The 19401-nt window shown below is 36.3% G+C and overlaps 1 protein-coding gene across 5 annotated transcripts; it reads right to left on the bottom strand.

The window, feature by feature from the left end:
* Nucleotides 1–13111: 13111 nt before the first annotated feature.
* zgc:194210 (uncharacterized protein LOC794982 homolog) lies at nt 13112–18043 on the bottom strand. Of its 5 annotated transcripts, none has more exons than XM_051718602.1 (13): nt 16867–18043; nt 16573–16634; nt 16205–16237; nt 16063–16116; nt 15776–15835; nt 15580–15615; nt 15443–15487; nt 15304–15342; nt 15182–15223; nt 14923–14967; nt 14802–14843; nt 14633–14695; nt 13114–14506 (listed from the first exon to the last, which is right to left on the bottom strand). In XM_051718602.1, exons 1-13 carry the CDS (start codon nt 16872–16874, stop codon nt 13947–13949), a joined length of 1089 nt encoding a protein of 362 aa, XP_051574562.1. In that variant the 5' UTR covers nt 16875–18043; the 3' UTR covers nt 13114–13946. The 5 variants fall into 5 exon arrangements, with proteins under 5 accessions (XP_051574566.1, XP_051574562.1, XP_051574563.1 ...); XM_051718603.1 differs by having other exon boundaries at nt 15776–15814; XM_051718606.1 differs by lacking the exon at nt 14633–14695 and having other exon boundaries at nt 13112–14506.
* Nucleotides 18044–19401: the final 1358 nt, after the last annotated feature.

Below are 19401 nucleotides of genomic sequence, written 5' to 3'. Positions count from 1 at the left end.
TTTTGCTGGATAAAAATGCTGTCTCAGTGTGGATGGAAGGCCAAACGTAAAGGAAAAAGATGAGTTTTCAAATGTATCTGGATTAATGTGAATTAGTTTGATTCCTCCGAAAAGCATAAACACTGTAGCACTTTAAAAACATTATTCTGTTTGTCTGAGTAACCCAGCAAGTCCAACATGGCAACATAGAATCATTGGGACGGGCTGGGGTTGTTCGGGAAATCGGTTTAGTGACACTAGTTGTGCAGAAATTACACACTTCAACTTTAAAATGGATTTGAAGTGCATAAAGATGTTTTGTTTTCTCTTCTACTGTATTTTTTGTATTTGATCTATCTTGTGCTCTGTGAGAGTGTGTATCTGTCCGTATCTCAGGCTTCTGATCCAGCAGGGAGTCATGTGAATACCACAGGATGCGAAGCAGTAAAGAAACGATGGAATGACAGGTGTCCAAAGAGCCTGACTGCTCCGCTGCAACTCTCTCTAACTCCACTCCCCGCCATACACAAACACATGTACACACACACGTGAGAGAGTGACTTGAGTTTCTGCCAGCTCCCTCTGTGTCAACATCCTTAAGTTCAGAAAACACGATCCTGTCCACTTATACCTGCTTTCAGGTAATTGTTTCCTGTTGGGGAGGCTAAAATTGAGCTGCTATATTGTTGAAAATGGCCTGCTAATTTGTCCTCTCTTAATGATGGGTTACGCAGAAAACAGTAGGGCATGACTAATGTGGCAAGCAAGATTAGAGCTGAAAAGTTTTTTTAAAGGAGCTCTTAATGTTTAACTTAAATATTACTGTTCCCTTGTTTAAGTTGCTATTTTTTATATAGTTGCACAGCCATTTGTATAGTTGCGCTGCACGCTTCAGCCTGTCAGCGAGGGATTGTGCTGTAGCGCAAGCTCTTAAAGGCACCTCCACTTAAATCTCCTCTCGACCAAAAGGGCACCTTTAGATTTGTGAAGGGCAACTTTAGATTTGTGAATGAAAGATGTGCCCCTGTAGCCCCCGTTCTGTGCACGTCAGTGTTCTCACATTTCTAACCAGCACACATGTGCAACACCAGAGAGTGTAAGAAAGCAGGTGTTGCAAACTCAGATTCTTAAAGGGACCACGTCCTATTTATGACTAGAGTTAAATTTCATGAAATTTCTTTACTTGGCTACATAAAAATCAGACATATCTGCCTGTATAGATGACAGATTTTAGTTATATTTTTATGATTAACATTTTTTTTTATTCATCTATTATACAAAGATAAGCAAAACATATACAAACAGAATCACTACTTAACACCCACTATTACTTAACCCCCCCCCCGAGAGTCCTCTAAAAACGCCAGATATTTGTCCCATTTCCCCAAAAACAAGTCTAAATTCCCCAGTCTTCTGGATGACCCCTCTTCAAAAGCTGCCACCCTCCCCATCTCTGAGCACCACTCCTGAAATGGGGTGCTCCAGCCAACTTCCATCCCCTTAAAACTATCTGTCTGGTGATCATGGCCCTGGTTGGACCCAATTTTTTATGTGCTTATTCTCTATATTGATGACCGCTCCATCACCTAAAATACAGAGTCTGGGGCAAAATAAAATTTGAGTGCCCAATACATCACACATAAAACTCTGAACCTTCAACCAAAATTCTTGGATCTTAACACACCCCCAAAAGACATGGGTTGTGTCTCCATCTTCTGATTGACATCACCAGCAGGAGGGTGTGTCTTTAAGACCAAGCCTATACAATCTAGAGGGGGTCCAATAGAATCTATGTAAAATCTTGAATTGCATAAGGTGCATCCTTGCATCTTTAGATGCAGACTTGATGTTTTTTATAATCCTAGCCCACACTCCAATACCAAGTTTAAATCTTTGTTCCATAATCTCTTGATAGAAGTTAAAGCTTCATCCCCCAGACTCTGAATTAGCAAGGAGTAATACACTTTTCCAAAAGCAGTAATCACCTCTCCCAGAGTATCTGCCGATTTAGGGGGGTGTAAACTACTCCCAAAAACAGTACAGAGCAGGTGGCGCAGCTGTAAATATCTATAGGACTGAGATCTGGGAATCCCAAAATGTTGAACCAAATTTTCAAAAGATCTCAACACTCCACTCTCATAAAGGTCACCGAGTGTAGCAACCCCCCTCACTATCCACTCTGACCAGCAAAAAGGGGACTTATTAATACATAATTTGGGGTTCAGCCATATGCTCGAGGCAACATTTAAATAAATGTCCAAATTAAACACTCTGGACACTTTTGTCCATACCGAGTGCAAATGCGAGATAGTGGGGTATAACTTAACTTCTCCGAATAGTTTGATAGAAAGGCTTTGCAATAGTGAAATACTTAGTGAGAACTTCCTGTTCAATACAAAACCAGGGAGGGGCTCTCTCAGGTGGAAGAGACTAATGAGCCAAATGTCTGAGACTGAATGCATAATAATAAAACAAAATCTTGGGTAGGCCAAGCCCACCTTTGTCAATCGGCATCTGCAGTTTACTGAAATGTAATCTAGGACGCTTACCATTCCAAATGAAGGACTTCGCTATGCTATCAAATTGCTTGAAATAAGAGAGGGGGACATCTACAGGCAGATATTGTAGCAGGTAGTTAAATTTTGGAATACAATTCATTTTAATTACATTAACCTTTCCAATTATAGATAAATGTAATGAAGCCCACCTGCCCACATTGCTCGTAAAACTTTTTACCGAGAACCCATGGCTTGGCGAAGTCCGGGGAAATATGTGTATGGCAAATTGTAAATTATGTAGGAGAGATTTTTCTGTAAGCCATGGCGGAGTTTGCGATGTCAAACAACCGACAGCATAGGACCCAAGGAGCCTTTTCTAGTTTTTTCTTGTCACCCGCCACCATAGCACCAGAGGCTGATATGGTAGGCTACTGTTTCAAATGTGAAAATGTATTTCAAGATGCACTCCAAAATCTCTCAGATATATGCCATGTATAGCCAATATGTGTGTGCGTGTGTGTGTGTGTGTTAAATATATATATATATACATTATATTTATATATATATAATATGTATATATATTACATATTAAAAAAAAACTAAATAATAAATTGTACATCATGTACATAAAGTATATGCTTTCAGATATGATTTTGCCTATTTAATTTTACAATAAAATATTTCATTATTGCTTAGTCAGGTGATGGGCTTACACATACAGACAGTTCCTGTAATACTGAAATCACAAAACAGTTATTATAAAACAGTTATAACAGTTCACTTTGATGCTAATAACTGTGATCTTGATCTTCATATTTGCATTTTTACTTTTAGGTTACTGCAGCTGAGTTGGCCCACGTTTACCACACTGTAAAGCACAATATGAGCTATGTCAGTGCTGACTGCGCTAACAAATTATTTAATTGGACAGTCAGTGGACTACTCTTAAGTCCTACTTAATTAGTCTTGGAGATGACTGTCCAAGGCACCTGAGGATTTTGCTGAACCTGAACATGGATGCAGAAGAGCTGCAAGAGGAAGGAGATGTTGTAGAGGTTTATCTTCTCTTCTGCAATAATATTCTCTCCCTCTTTGAAGAGGTGGTGAAGAATCTTGAAAAAGATGCCGCAACATTTGTTGATTTGTATGCCATCATGAAGTCTTTCATGGACAAGTTGATTTAGAGGAGAGATGATGAGTTCTATGGATATTTGACAAAACTGAAGCTCCAGCGTCTTCCCCCATCTGATGCAAACACTGCCAAAGAGGAGTTCAAAGCCTTCTTCAGCACTGTCATCAGGTATGTTAAGAAATGGTTTGACTTCTCTGAGGACAACTGGCTTTCTCACCTGCAACCTTTGTCTCTCCAGTCTGAGAAACTTTCCTTTGGTGATATGGAGAAGGTTGCAGAGACACTTAACCTCATTCAAAAGCTACAAATCAACATGGATGCGCTTTACGATGAGTGTGTCACTGCCAACCCCATTTTGGAGAAGCTGAAAGAACATGACCAGTGGCAGCATACAGACACAGCTGTGGATGAACAAAAAGTGGATGAAAGTGCTTCAAGCAGCAGATCTTCCAAACATACTGGCTTTAGTCTCATTTGTCCTGAGCATTCCATCATCCACAGGCTACGTGGAGAGGATATTCTCCATAATGAAAAACAAGTGGAGTGACTCAAAGAACAGATGCTCTGTTGAACTCATGAAAAGCAAGCTGCTTATCACCATGAACTTTAACACACCATGTAACGAATTTTACAAAACTGTACTTCATGACAAACAAATCATTGCTGCTGTGAGAAATGAGAAGTACTCATGGAAAAAATGAGTGGGCTCTGAGAAGAAAAGAAAGAAAAAGTTAAAATCTTATTTCTTGTTTTTTTTTTTTTTTTTTGCACTTTAATCTGTTGAATTTTTGCACATTTGTTTGCACTGTTCATAAAAAATGTGAAACATAAAAGACAAAACATTTCTACATTTACTGTAAGTAACATTTCTACATACATGTCTACATTTAATCAGTTGCTGTGTATATAAAAAAGAAGCTGAGCTTATCAAAACCTATTACATGCACATTAACTTTTTAACAAGCTCAACTGTCATGTAAGGTACTTAAAAAAATTAAATTACAACATGCACTTAAAAGAACAATCTGTTCTTCATCATTTTTGCTGTCCCAATTCTATAGTGGTACTGATCTGGCAGGTGGTTTGTAACGGATATGATATTTTAATATGACATTATAATTCTTTTTAGAATTAAATTGTACATAAATAGCTTAAGCAAAACGTGTTTATGTCTGAGATTCCTTTTAGCATTTAATTCAGGCAAAAAAAAAAAAAAAAGAGACATTTATACACATACTTCTTCAGACACTGAAATGACATAAACTATGTGGTACAGTACAAATATTTTGAGTGTCCCTTATACTGTCCCTTATTTTCCTATAAAGAACCAAGATTGTCCCTTATTTTCCTTTGCTGAAGTTGGCAAGCCTATGTATAAGAGATGTCATAACTTTACTCAATCGGTTAGCCAGAATGTTTGACAATATTTTTACATCTAGCTGGATCAGGATTTTATTTATATTTAAGTTATTGGTTCGGTAAATGTTCCCATGATGACATGCAAATCTTTACACATAATCAGCAGTCTACTTACTGTCTGTTTGTGTTAGTTTGCATAAAGTCAGACATGATATTATCCTCTATTCATATTGACTCAATAATTAAAGTAACAACAGTATTATTTTTCTTTTTTTTTAATGAACCAAACCTCCCTGTATTCCATAAATACAAACATTTTTGGAAAGGATTTTGAATCGTTTTACAGTTATGCATTCTTCTGTTGCATTACGCATTTATTTCTCAACAATAGTCAGGTTGTGGCCAAATTCTGGTCCTCTCAAATTACTGCCAATGCAAGCAGGCATTTGTATACCTCATCTGAGAAAGATGTTGAAATGCCTTTGAAGGGGTCATGACACTCTTTTTTAAAATAATTTTATTTTCTTGAGGTCCACATATAATGTCATTAAAGTTTTTTTGCACCAAAACAGTCTTAATAATAATTTAATAATATATAATAATTTTCCACCCTGTCTCTGGCCCTCTGTCTAAAAGATCGGTTTAAAGCTATCTGGCCCTTTAAGACTTCAGTGTAAACGGCCTCTGTTCTGATTGGCTAACTTCGTGCAGTCCCTCAAATACAGCTATATTTGAAACTTAATCGGAAGAAAATTAACAAGCTTCACATTATAATTTATATAACTACATTTCATGGTTAACACATAACGTACATCCAACACATTTTATCTGAATGTATAAAAATGTTCCCTAAAGCACAGCAACTATAAAACAGTTATGACATTTGAAACATTCGTGAATGAAACTGTTAACTCACGGTTTTGGTAGTGTTTAACTGCCCCATCCTTCAATAACAGTTCCTTTGCAAAGCTTGAATCATATTGTAACTGGTTCACAAGCAATCTGCGCTGATATGAGCTGTAAACACATACAATGCATGCTGAAATGTTCTGAATACGCAAACGTAATGCGGTCCATGGTGATGTTGGGTGCTTCAACCGGCAACAGGCCGAAGCAAAGATGCTGGTCCTCACATCTCACATCTTCCATGGTTGTTTACACAGTCATTGGAAGAAGCAGAATGAGACACGTTTTTAAAAGTTGCGATTCCGTATGTCATGACCCCTTTAAATATAAATTTAACAGTCCATGGTCAGATTCTTTAAAAAAGACCATTCATCCATTTAAGAAAAGTAAAAGCTTTGAAGTCAGATTCTTTGGCTATCAAAGAAATAAATCATTTATACAGTTGTCAAATTTAGGCATACGTGATATTTTTAAACTGATTGTGATGTATAATAAGGGTTTGAGTAAAGGTTTCTATATGCTTATCAGATTTTTAATTGGTTGAACATTTTCTAACAATTACATTTATGACAATTACATTTATGACAATTACATTTATGACTTTTAGGCCTTCAGCTTTTCCGTAATGACTCATCTGAGCTGAGTTGAGTTGGTAAAAGGTCAAATGAGATAAGATGAAAATTCAATACATCAGGCATCTGGGAAGTGAACTTCAAGTGACTATCTTTCAGGTTTTAATATGCTACTCAGTCTTGACTTGCTGACCCCTGATATCAGAGTGAGGAAGATGAAGATGGCAACGGTGATGAAGGCCAATGATGACAGAGGGATTTGCAGTATGCAGCTGCTCCTTTCTAATTTGACTGGCCTTAGGAGAAAAAGTTATCATCCTAACATACACTTTTATGCTCATACATGTGTTCTCAAGGCCCCAACTACGTATGATGCATCTTAAGGCCCCACTCTCATTCCATATCTCTCTCCCTTCTGAACCCAAGTGTGTTACTGCCTCCTCTGTCTTTATCCTATCCAAATCCTGAACACTGAAATTGAGCTAACAAGTTTTGATTTCTAAAAGAAGTCTTGAGATCCTAGGGGCCAATCGGTCAGCTCCCTGTGGCTCACCAAAGATCCTTTGCCTTCATAGCAGACAGAAAAAAGGGGAATGAGAAAGATAGAGAGACAAAGAAAGAGGAAAAGAAAGAGAGAGATATACTGGTCCCAGTAGTTCTGAGTCGAGACTTGGTGTATTTTGTCCTATTCAATTGGGCCTAGAGTTTAATACTGGAAAAATCTTCCTTTGCTATCAATCAAGTGCTTTAATAAAAACAAAGTATAACATTGTGGTCTTGCTCACTCTCTCTCTCTGCCCCTGGGAGAGTGGAAATGCGACGGGTGCCTGCGGAACTGTGTAAATCCCTCCTTTTATTGCCATCAGCCTGCAATGGAAAACTGGGTTTGCGGAGGGGCCCATCTGTTGGACATTAAGCAGCCACCTGGAGCTTTAGCCAATCATGAAATTAAAAATGAGAATAAAAGAAAAATGAAAAATCTCTACTCTCAGACACATGGGTCACTCAGTCTTTGCCGAATTTAATCAAATTTCCTGCAAGGAGCAACAGCTTCATTCACAGGGTGTCACCTACCACCCTACAAGTAACACCACCCCTGTTTTTCCTAGTTTAAAAACAAAAAAAGATTAAAGGCATTAAATGCAATTTAGACTAAATATTCTTCAGAAAGAGTCCATTTAAAGAGAAGGTAGTGTAGTTTAAATTGTAGATGCTCATTTAATAATGCTAATATCAGTAGAGAGATCTAAAGATAAAGTGTCATTTTCTGTGCCACTAGCATTGCCAAATGCAATTACAAAAATAATGACTGTTTTCAGACAGGTTTCAAAAACATTCCCCCATCTGCCATTAGTCACTGAACAGATAATACCTGCAGAGACTTACACCATTAGTTGAGGCAACGTTGCTGTGCCAGGCTTGGTGGGATGCTAAAACAAACAGAGCAATGATTTGGAAGCACCGCAGCATACAATTTGTCAGGGAAATATATGCATTGCTTATAGTTGTCTTTGCATTAAGATGGGAATGGTAAAAAAGTACACACATCACCTAAGGGCTGGTTTCACAGACAATTTATTCCTTGGCTTTAAATGCATTCTCAGCAGAGAAACACTATTAATAACATAATTAAAACCATAACTAAGTGAAAACTATTTCTAAGACAGCTCTTTCTCCAAATGTGTGTCAAAATGTTGCACTCAAGCAGCAAAAAGGCAAAGCTACAGTGTGAGCCTGAATCTTCAAAAATATTTATTAAATATAGTTTTGTATTACTGCCACATTGACTTAATTTCAATTTTGGTTTGGCAGTTTTAAATGGAAGGAAAAATTAAATTAAAGAAAAGCTGCTGAGCTTAGATGCTGGGTATGAAAATCAAATAGGCATGAAGATATTTATAAGATTATTTAATTAGCAACATTCTGAAAAATAACTAAAAGCAGTGATGCTCCTACCTTAAATATATTTCCAGAGGAACATGTAACATGACAGTAGCTCAGCTGTTTTGCAAAACAGAGCGAAGACAGTGTACCGTAACAAAATGCAACATCACAGTTTTGTTTTTTGTTTTTTTGTAACTATCATTTTAGCAAACTGAGTAAATAATCAAACACGCTCGCCTATTATGTCCAGTCTCATATGAAGCACTGGGGAGTCAGATTCATTTTAGTGAATCAGATCGTTCGGACCATTCCTTTATTTGAAACAGGCCAAACAAATGATTCACGATTCGCAGACCCCTGCGTGGCATTATATGTCTTCTTTTTTGTAGCCATATACAAAAAATAGGCTATTATAATATTTATTAAAAAGAATTTGACAAAATAACATAATATTTAGTTAAACCTTGCTATTCATCACTATGTTTTCAAATTATTTATAAATTGGGATGTTTTCAAGTTTTATTGGTATTTTGTGTAAATTGATATATTGCTATTTAATGCTGTTATCCTAATACTGATTGTTTTTGTGCCATAAAAAGACTGTTCTGAATTCAAATAAATGAATCAGTAACACCAATAATAATTTTGTTTTCTAACCACTTTTTATACTTTTCAAATGGTATCTTGATTGGAGTCAGACTACTTTATATTATAAATAGCTTGTAGCTTGAGAGGCTACAGTTTCACAATAGCTTCCCCAACACTGCAACAACTGCAGCTATTTTACTGGAGAGGGATTCTGGGAATAGAATTTTTTACCATGCATTCACAAACATACAGACCCCCTGCATACCACCCTGCCACCACAGACACACAAACACGCATTATACCCATCATTTAATCTCTGGAATTACAGTTTTTTTTTTTCCTCTGACAGACCCCAAATGAAGAGCTCTTTTGTGGGGGCTGTATGAGTAGTGGATGTAATTAGTCTCCAACAAAAGCCAGAACTTTTCATCTTTCCCATCTACCACCTCCCTTCTCTCTCTTCCCTCACCCCTTTCTCCCTCTGCATCTCCTTCGCATTCACTGTTCTGCCTGGAAAAGCCATTGCAGAATAAAACCCCACTTCCTCCCAGAGAGACTGCAGCCAGACATGGAGTGGTCACACATGTTGCCTCTCATTCCACTTAGACAGAAACAGCTCTCCATGGTGAACATACGCACACGCTCACTCACACGGCTGATCTGGTGTGCAGTTCAGTGTTGGGTCTGAGGACAAATTGCATCGGGGGCCGCAGGGGTCCTGGACACAGAGCCGGAAGATTTCAGCCATTTGAGAAGAACCAGACTCATTGGCAGAAGGTCAGCTATCAGCAGTCATGGGACAAGACCTCAAACATAGCTTCAGTCATTCATACATACTCAAGTTTTGGTTTTGGAGCCTCTGTCTTAAACAATGCAAAGATGTAATAGAGACTCTATTAGATTATCAATAAAGCCATCAGCTCTGTCACCATAAAGTCTTCATCATAGTATTTCATGTTTCATCAGAGTCTTATAATTCTTATTGGGTTTTTTGAAAATCCAGCGGAGAAAAATTGCTTTTGATGTATTGTCTAAAGTGCATATATCTGTCGAAAGTGGTCACTCGTTGGTTTTGTAAGCAGAGCCAACTGGCTGATATCTCCATGTATATAAATTCAGAACATGAAACTTTCCTCAACATGTGCAGTTACCAGCTTTCCAATGAAAAGCTAAAGTGTATCAAGCAGACTCTGTGATCATCCAAAAGAACCAGAGGGAATGTACACACATTTACTACTTCCATGAAACATGATCCAGAATATGTAATTGTATCTTAAAGGAATATAACAAGTTTAATTCAAGTTAAGCTTAATCGACAGCATTTGTGGCATCATGTTGATTAGGATAAAAATTAACTTTGTCCTTCACAAAAATTGCATTTGCAGTAGGGCCCATTACAGCTAAAATAATTCAAGTTTTTACAGAAGAATGAATGTAAGTGCTTTTATAAAATAATAAGCTTCACATTTATGCCTTTAAATCCTTTAAAAAGTTGGCTCCATTTACTTCCATTTTAAGTCCCTCACTTTATATAAAAAAAAAAAAGAAAAAAAAAAAAAGAAAATGGAGGGACAGGTCGAAATAATTTTTGGTGGTAACCAACATTATACATCATACCTTGAAAAAGGCTGATTGCCGAAACGTTAGTAAAATAAATAAATGAGCATATGTTTTTGAGTTGTGCAGTTATACTCTCCTTTTTTCTAAATCAACATTATACCACAAATGCGGTCAACTGAGCTTAACACAACTGAACCCGGAATATTCCTTTAACTTTAAGCAGTTTTTCAAGGAGGTCAATAATACCTGGAGAAAACTATCCATTAGCATTCCCTTTCATTTCGATGGCAGTGTGCAATTTGAAATCTGCCACTTTTGCTCATGGGACCACAGAACTTTTTGAGCTAATCACCTGAGTTGTGGATGTGATGTGACTAATGAAATTGCCAAAGTTTATTACAAATGACAAAACAAAAATAATCTTCAAAATCTAAAACATATATATATATATATATATATATATATATATATATATATATATATATATATATATATATATACAGGCAATATATATACATATATATATATATATATATATATATATATTGCCTGTTCTTTTAGAGAGGAAAAGAGAGTGAAAAAGCACTAATATGACTGATATTGGTTAAATGGACAAAATGTTGTTGTGGCTGAGAAGGATTTGAACATTTAGACATTGTGTGCTGATGGTGCTCAGGGAAGCACTTGTTTTTATGAGCCTCAAGTCCCATGACAGAACCCCCATAAATGAGGAATCTAAAGAATTTTGAGCAATGTGGTTGGTGTTCTTGGATAGGGATAGGGCACTTGACCCATAAAAAAATCCACATGTCTTTTTTAAAGCTATTTTTGGGCTATAAATTGGTTAATACTTGTGATTCTTCTGCTATTTTGGATATACAGCTTCAAATATAAAATACCCATGCATAAAGGCACATATTTAGACATTAGACATTGGCGCTGCACTGGGTTTCCCCTGAGGCTTCAATATAGTAATAGATCTTTCTAGAGATGTTAAATGTCTAGATATTTAATGCACACAAGATGCATAATGATACAACATCCCTGTCCTGAGCAGTTTCATGGTGTTGGAAGGTGATGCTCTAAGGAAACAAGTCTGCACAAGGTAAAATATATCCCTGCATATGAATATTTGTGCCTCCCTGCTACACAGTAGGCAACCAGCAGTAAGTCAAAGTAGGATGTCCGAAAACTTACTATTTATCATGAAACAGTAGGTGAACAACACTCAGAAGACCTATTGCATTCAAACTAAAAATGGCTGACGAGTGTTTTAGGTACCAAAAAAAGTTTTTTCTCATGATTAAATTGTGCTTGTTTAATCAACATCTGAGCATATTGTTTTTACAGTAGTTGTTCATATATCATAGGTCAAAGAACATCCGGGTCAAAACACAATACCAACACGTCGGATATACACCTGCATGACAAAAGAACGTACTTCATTGATCGAAAAGTTATTCATCAAATCTACTACATATTGTATACGTATGGAAATTCATACGCAGTGTAAGAAGGTTGGAATAATTATCTTTGTATCTCTGTAACCAGTTTGAATGTCAGGGAGTGACAGATTTACGTCATTGTAAAAATCTTTAGAGCAATGATTAATTCTTTGGTTTTGCTGTTCAATCAGTTGCCCCTTGTCACCTTCCACACGTGGGAATGATCGCTGTAAAACCGAACTAGATGACAACATACAGTATGACTCCTAAAACTGGTTGATTGCCATCAGTGCAAGATCTCTTCAGTGTTTTTACAAGGTCAGCAAGAATTTAAATGGTTTCCAATATGACGCTTTTCATAATGGCTTGATAGGAAATTTTGCTTCATATGATCCATTTCTCTCATTCAGGGGGATTTGTTGTGGTTTGATGGTCTTTTTGTAGATTAATGTATCTTCAATAACCACCAATATTGTTGTGTGGAGATCGATAGACCTGCTATGCAGCTGTGAACAGAGCTGTAATTTCACAACTGCTTTGAGTGAGAATCACCTGTAAATCTCCTTAGACACGCTGACATCTCTGTCATGATTACGAGTCTGAAAAAGACTCTCTGAGGCCTGGTAGAGTTGATGGAGTCTGCCATAGTGGAGAGACTGCATGATTTATGACCCCAACAGGACGCCATCGAGCCAAAGGGACCTGGAGCCCCTTGCAGAAAGTTGATCCGCTATTGGATACTGATCGTGAAAACTACCCAAAAGCAACACCGGAGAACAAATAAGCAGCCTTGGGGATGAGATCTATATGATAAATGGAGAAGAGAGGGGGCTCTGCCTGATAAACGGATAGGAAAGGTGGATCTGGCCGAAATATTAGACACACTCATCACCGTTGCGTCTGCAGAGCCGTGAGCTGTCTTGTCATAACTGATAAATACTCTCTATTTGTCTGTCTAAAGCTGCATGCTGACAGATTTAATCATTTAACTGTGTTAAATCAATGATACTCTCACAACAAGATGTTCTGTGCAGAAAAATAACCATTGCTGACTTCTGCCCTAAAAAAAAAAGTCATTTAAATCCCTTAAAATACGGACATTTGTATTTTAAAAGAAATGGAACGCAAATCATTTAAGTGGAATGAATGGAACATAAGTGTGTATTGATTGCACATGTAGGACAGTGTTTAAAACGGTGTAGGTTCATCAAGAAAAAAGTAGTTAGCTAAACTACAAGCTAAAAAGTAGCTAACAACACGAAAGCTGTTTAATGGAGCAATATCTTTTTAAATATATTCTCAGTAGCATTGTATTCATTCAAACATTAGGCCTATTTATCTGGTTTAAACAATGAGGACCTTAATCAGGGTGACAGAATTAAATGAAGCTACAAATGTAAGTTTGAGAGTAGAAAAGTCCTGACAGTGATGTCTCAAATATATCTCAGCAGGTTACCTCACTCCGGTGACCATTCTTCCGACATCCTCCTCCCCATTTCCCCATTTATTTCTAAACACCTTTAGCATTTATTATTACTAAATGATCTTATTAATTTATTGTTTTAATCTGATACTCCAAGGGGACCTTGGAGCTCGAGCCAAGTCACGTGCACTTCTGACGACACGTCAGATCTGTTTACTTTATTATTTTAAAGATGATATGAGCCAGTGAACTCATGATACAATATCTGAACAGATATATTTACTCTAAATAATATTTGTATTTATATAACAGATTTGCAACATTCAGCAACATTCATATTTTGCAACCAAAACTAAGACATTAAATGCTGTGTAGCGACTGAATCGTTGAATCGCTTTTTTTTAATAACATGTTGATTGAAATGAACTGTCCAAACGAACAAATTCACTAAAATACATCAACTTCTTTTCACTAAATGTAGTAAAGTAGCATCACTATTTTTAGCTATTTAATCCCAAACACTATTCCATGAAAGATATAATGAAAAATTATCAATAATCAAATAGCCATACTGCTAAAAAAAAAAATCAAGTCAAATCTCTACAGAGTAACTGACGCATGTCCTTCCAGCCTCTCACCGCTGTTGTCTTTGTCCAAAAGCTCACTGTTCACTCTTTCTGGACTATCAAAATCCAGCTGTCCTTTGGGGTTGTTGGACACTCTCACTCTCCTGCTGGGACATATTTTCCTCAGCTGGTTCTGATAGCTCATTGTGTCCTTTTGGATTTCCTGGTCCACATTACGGACATCCAGACTGTTGTTCTCTTCCATGGGATGTTCAACAGATGTTTCAATGCATCCTGGGTTCTGATCAATAATTTCCCTGCTATCATTCAGTGTGGCATGGTTAGCAGCATAGTTTAGTTTTGCTCTAAGTCCTGCAGAATGTTCTTCACTGTCAGCATCGAGGTCTTTTCTGTCAGGGTTGTCCATAACCTCTGGACTGTCTAAATCTACTGCTCTTTTGTTGCTTTCTTGCTGGTATTTCTCAGTATCAGGTGCACCTGTCATTTCAGCACTGTATTTTCCTATCATTTTCTGGTTTCGGTATCTCCCGTTCTCCTCTGGTCTGTCCATTTCTTGACTACTAACGTCCATCTCTGCACAGTTTAGATGATGTATACATTCAGTAAACAAAAATATGTTATTAAGTAGTCAGATAGATCAATCGTCATATAGACAGACAGACAGAGAGATACATCACTTTGCCATCTTCATAAGAATACCTGCTTCTTTACTGTCTTCAGTCACCTCTGTGTCCATGTCAGTTCTGTCTGTACTCATACTCTCTTTATTAAGAGGAGCCCAAGATCATATTCAACACTGATATCACATCATTTGAAATGTTTGCAAATAGAACGAATGGCACGTGGCACAAATGGAACTATTTCTCACCTGCTGAATTCTCGTAACGTTCCCGTAATGCTTTGCTGGTCTCTGTTGTGATGAAGTACAGCAGATAAAACTCATTTTAAGACAGACTAAACAAACAATCGCATAAAATCCAGCAACGTACCCATGAGTGTGGTCCTCAGCCGTGACCTATTGTATCTTTCAACCTCTGAAACAAACCATATGCAGTTTTAGTTAACATTTCAAGTTGAAGTATTATTGAATTAAATGATATATCCTTTGTAGGCTGGAGTGTTTCTCTTGTTGTTGTTTTTAAATGGCCTAAAAACTTGAAATTGGCCAATATCAGTCTTTTATCATCTAACAGGCTCTGTAAATAAAAGATGTAGTCTATATAGAATGAATGTACTATAGGCCTGTACCTCTGCTGTCTTCTGCTGATGTTCTGTCAGCTAATCTGCTGTCTATTGAAAAATATAAATACATTTAAAATTATATTAACAGTATATAAACACTTCCAGATGTGTTTTACTTGAATGATCACCTGAGTTGCTGCTCTCAGTGGATCTCTCTTCTGCAATGCCTAAGGATAATTACAGACATGTTCGAAAGGTCATATGTATAATTAAAAATTAAAGAGACAAAATTCTTCAACATTCAAAAGTCATTTTATGTTTATTTACCTGTAATTTCAACTGAGTTTGGTTTGGGAGTTGTTTTGGAAACCTCTAAATTACAAAAAGGCCATTTTTAGAAAAATGTCCAGTCTAAAAATGCCAACTAATCTATTTGTGAACAAACAAATCTCATATTAACATACCAGCAAAATTACCAATTATTTCTGGGGCTTTACATTCTGCAGGAAGAGAACAAAGACACAGGATGTTTAATCCAATCTCAGCAATTACTTGAATCAAATCTCAAGTAAACACACAGGGTTGAATATTAAATCAATCTATGCATGATCATGGTTTCGCTGATGGCCTGCTTTTTAACTCCAATGTCTCAGCACTCACCTGCTGTTGGACCTGCAGGTTCTAGAATCTTCTCTGTATCTACAAAGGAAGAGACAATGTCTGAAAGGAAGAGACAGTTTTATTTTATACAACATTACAACCTTTTAGGGTTACGCAGATAGCTCTGAGGTCAGAAACGAACAACCAATGGCATGACTATTAATAGTCATTTCAATAGTCAATAAACAAAAATAACAATTTAAGATCCTACAACAGTATTAATTGCACTTTCCTTGACTTCCATGCAAAAGGTTCAAAAAGTCACACTAAATCTACAAGTTACAGACCTGAGAGTTTTGTTGGTTCGAGGTAGTCAGGAGGCTGAGTAATTTCAAAGGCGTCTAAAAAGAGAGCATACAAATGGGGAATAAATTAACTAATTTTAGCATGAATTTGAAACTATTCTTGCTGCAGAAGGGAAGAGCTCACCATTCAGAAAATGTAACAAATCCTGACCCCCTTCTAAAGAAATACGATTGTAATACCAAGGCATATCATGAGACAGACATACAAATTTGACAAATAATTCTACAAGATAGACAAGCAAAGTCCATTACATATAATTTTGTTTAACATCATTTCTGAGATACCATAACACACAATTGATTGTGTAAAGTCCAGGTAGTTAACACTGAGGATTTTTAGGTCATGAAATTATGAACAAACACACCAACAAGGTGCAAAACATTGCCTAAAACTGAAACACGTTTCAAATCTTTCAGAAAACAGGGCTGAGTTTTCAAATTTATGCAAGTAACACATTTTTTCTTTTTCTTTTTTTTTTTTTTTAAGTTTACCTCTCATAGCCGCTGAATACACAGCGTTGATAAAGACTAGAAGAGTCAGCGATCTGTCAATTCTGAGCCAGGGAGGAGAATGAATGAGAGAGAAAATTACAATTAACACTTTCTAAATGTCGGTGTTAAATAAACATGTTATCATTTTGGAGCTCTTTTGCCATTCTTTCACCATTCAAATATCATTAATTTTTCAACAATCATAAAACAGCCCTAAATATTTAAGCACAGTTGAAAATGCTAACTAAACTTATCTTAGGGAGAAAAACAAACCTGTAGAGTTGGACTACTTACAGCTTCATATTGTGTGGCGATGTCCTTCTGATGAGTGCTCATGTGTCATTTGTGGCTTTATAGCAGTGCAGATCACTGATCTGGAGACAGAAAGTGAAGTGGACAATAGTGTCACAGATGACCAGGTAAAGGGGCACAAGAGAGGGGGTCCTGAGAAACCAGCAAAGACACTTGTAAAAGAATATTTAAATGGGACTGAGAAAATGTTTGCTGTTTGGAGATTAATAAAATAGACAAATGTTTTGAATCCTTAACAACATATTCATTTTATGCTATGTTTTGATGGAAAGGAAATGCAGTCCAGTTTTGATTGGTGGAGAGTTTTCAGGTAAGCAAGTTTCTAAGGAGAGGTTGGTCAGGCCCAGTTATTTTAAAAAAAACATCAGCACAATGAAGCAAATACATTTTGTTATTCTGTTTTCCTGCTGGAGAGAAAAGTTCAGCATTTTTTCGAGATATTTTTTAAGTCTTTGATTTGATCACCTAGGTGGAAATAAACCTGAGATCAGATTCTACCACCTGAACAACTGATTCTGTCGCAGACAAAGACCTGTTATACTTTGAACGGCTGGTGTGTTTATAATAATGAGGGGATGCATGGCTGCATTTACCCCATGGCATTTCCTTTCCTTCAAAGAAATCCAGTGAAAGATCTTGTTTGTGCCATTGTTAAGAAACAAGGAACCATTATAGTAGTTACAATGCAAATAAAGGCTATTTTAATGCACAATCTAAAAGCATTTTCTCATCCATTCATTTAGCCTACATTTTAAACTTAACATGTTTTTATTTAAAATAAGACTGGTGAAAAAAAAAAAGAAAAATCAGAATTGATCTTCTCGGTCCAGCAATGGCAAATATATTTGAAATGGTGTTATAGGGTGATAAAGTATATTCAGCATTACTTCAAAATAATTTAAAAAACTTTAGTTACAATCCTCATTTGTTGGGTAAGTGTCCAAACAAAGATAACAGCTTGACTCATATATACATATATATATACATATATATATACATATATATATATATATATATATATATATACACACACTTGGTATATAGATATATTTAAAAAGTCTTTGCATTAAATTAAAGCATGGGTATTCAACCACTAGATGGCAGAAAAAGCTCATTACATTTTTTTTTTACAGGTGTATCTGAAAATTAAATATAAAAGGAAACAGTTGCACGTTCTAGCTATCCCTGTGGCACAAATAATAAGGTAACCACAGTAAATGTAAATCTGTGGTTAATTTCATCAAGTCTCATCTCTAGACAAAAGTTAAACCTAGTTTTTCAACGAGAGGCAGCAGTTGTTTTCCTTTTTATTGAACTCCATGTAAATATGAGTGAGGTAGCCTCTGTTTTCTTCCACCTGACTACAAACATACCATTCACTTTATTAAAGGCTGCATTAAACATACAGCTGAATAAAGCAAGTGACATGGTCTCTTTTTTTTTTTCTTAAATACATTTTCTCTGTTAAATGATTTATAAAACAAAAAATATCTTATTTGCAAAAATTATCTATTGCAAAATGTAAATCAATGAATTTACAATACAGTAGGATATTTAGATTTAAACTTTTCACACTTAACATAGGCAGAGGACAAACATAAGTTCAAGCCTCCACTACAGAGCTAATCTTCAACATCTGATATTTCACTAATAGACAAGACCAAAAGTAAGAACAGTTTAAGAAACATAAACAATTAAGGTTTGTCATTTAGTTTGTGTAGACAGATGCTTTTGGTGTCACAGAAAATGTCCACATAACCTTTTCTTGCTCATTCTTCAATTAGCCAAGCAAGGCAAACCACAGTAAAACACAACATGCAATGCTAAATTGACATTTCATCTGTTTAATTGATTTAATTGTGGGGTAGAAAGAGATGTGTATTTCACTGAACAGTCTCCTCTCAAAAATTACAAAAATTCTTTGTAGTATCAAACAAATGTCTGAGACTTAAAAAAAAAAAAAAAAAAAAAAAAAAACTCCACTCTTGCATGCACACGCACACACACACACACCTTAAGGTAACACAATAATTGGCATATTATTGATTGTGTTACTCAGCAATCGGTACAGTCCTCGAAAAGCAACTATGAGTTGAACAAGATCTGGGACCAAATCCAATTAACCTGCAATACTCACAGAACCAGCACAGCTGAACTGAAACAAAATATTTCATTATTGATAGGTGTTTTGTTCCACAACGATTGAGCACAAAACTTCAGAAATGTTACAGTAGTTTTGATTGAATCTGGCCTTCGGTCTGAATGCATATCTGAAACAGGCTGATGGGAGAAATTGACACAAGCACAAAGGCTAAGCCCATCAGCTCCCTGACCAAGCAAACCTCCCAGAGCAACTACACTGACAGAATGAGCTCTATTGTCCCTATCATCATATTCTTCAAAATCTCTCAGCATTTTTACTCTTGAGAAGTTTAATATATACACCACCAGGTTTTATGAACTTTGTGATTGTGACTTAAATGGTAAAAACATTCAAAAGCAGGGACTAAAATAATG

Source organism: Myxocyprinus asiaticus, chromosome 15 (assembly GCF_019703515.2).
Source record: "Myxocyprinus asiaticus isolate MX2 ecotype Aquarium Trade chromosome 15, UBuf_Myxa_2, whole genome shotgun sequence".
NCBI classification, from domain to species: domain Eukaryota; kingdom Metazoa; phylum Chordata; class Actinopteri; order Cypriniformes; family Catostomidae; genus Myxocyprinus; species Myxocyprinus asiaticus.
Note: the sequence above shows the minus strand (reverse complement) of the source record. Positions and strands in the feature narration are given on the sequence as shown.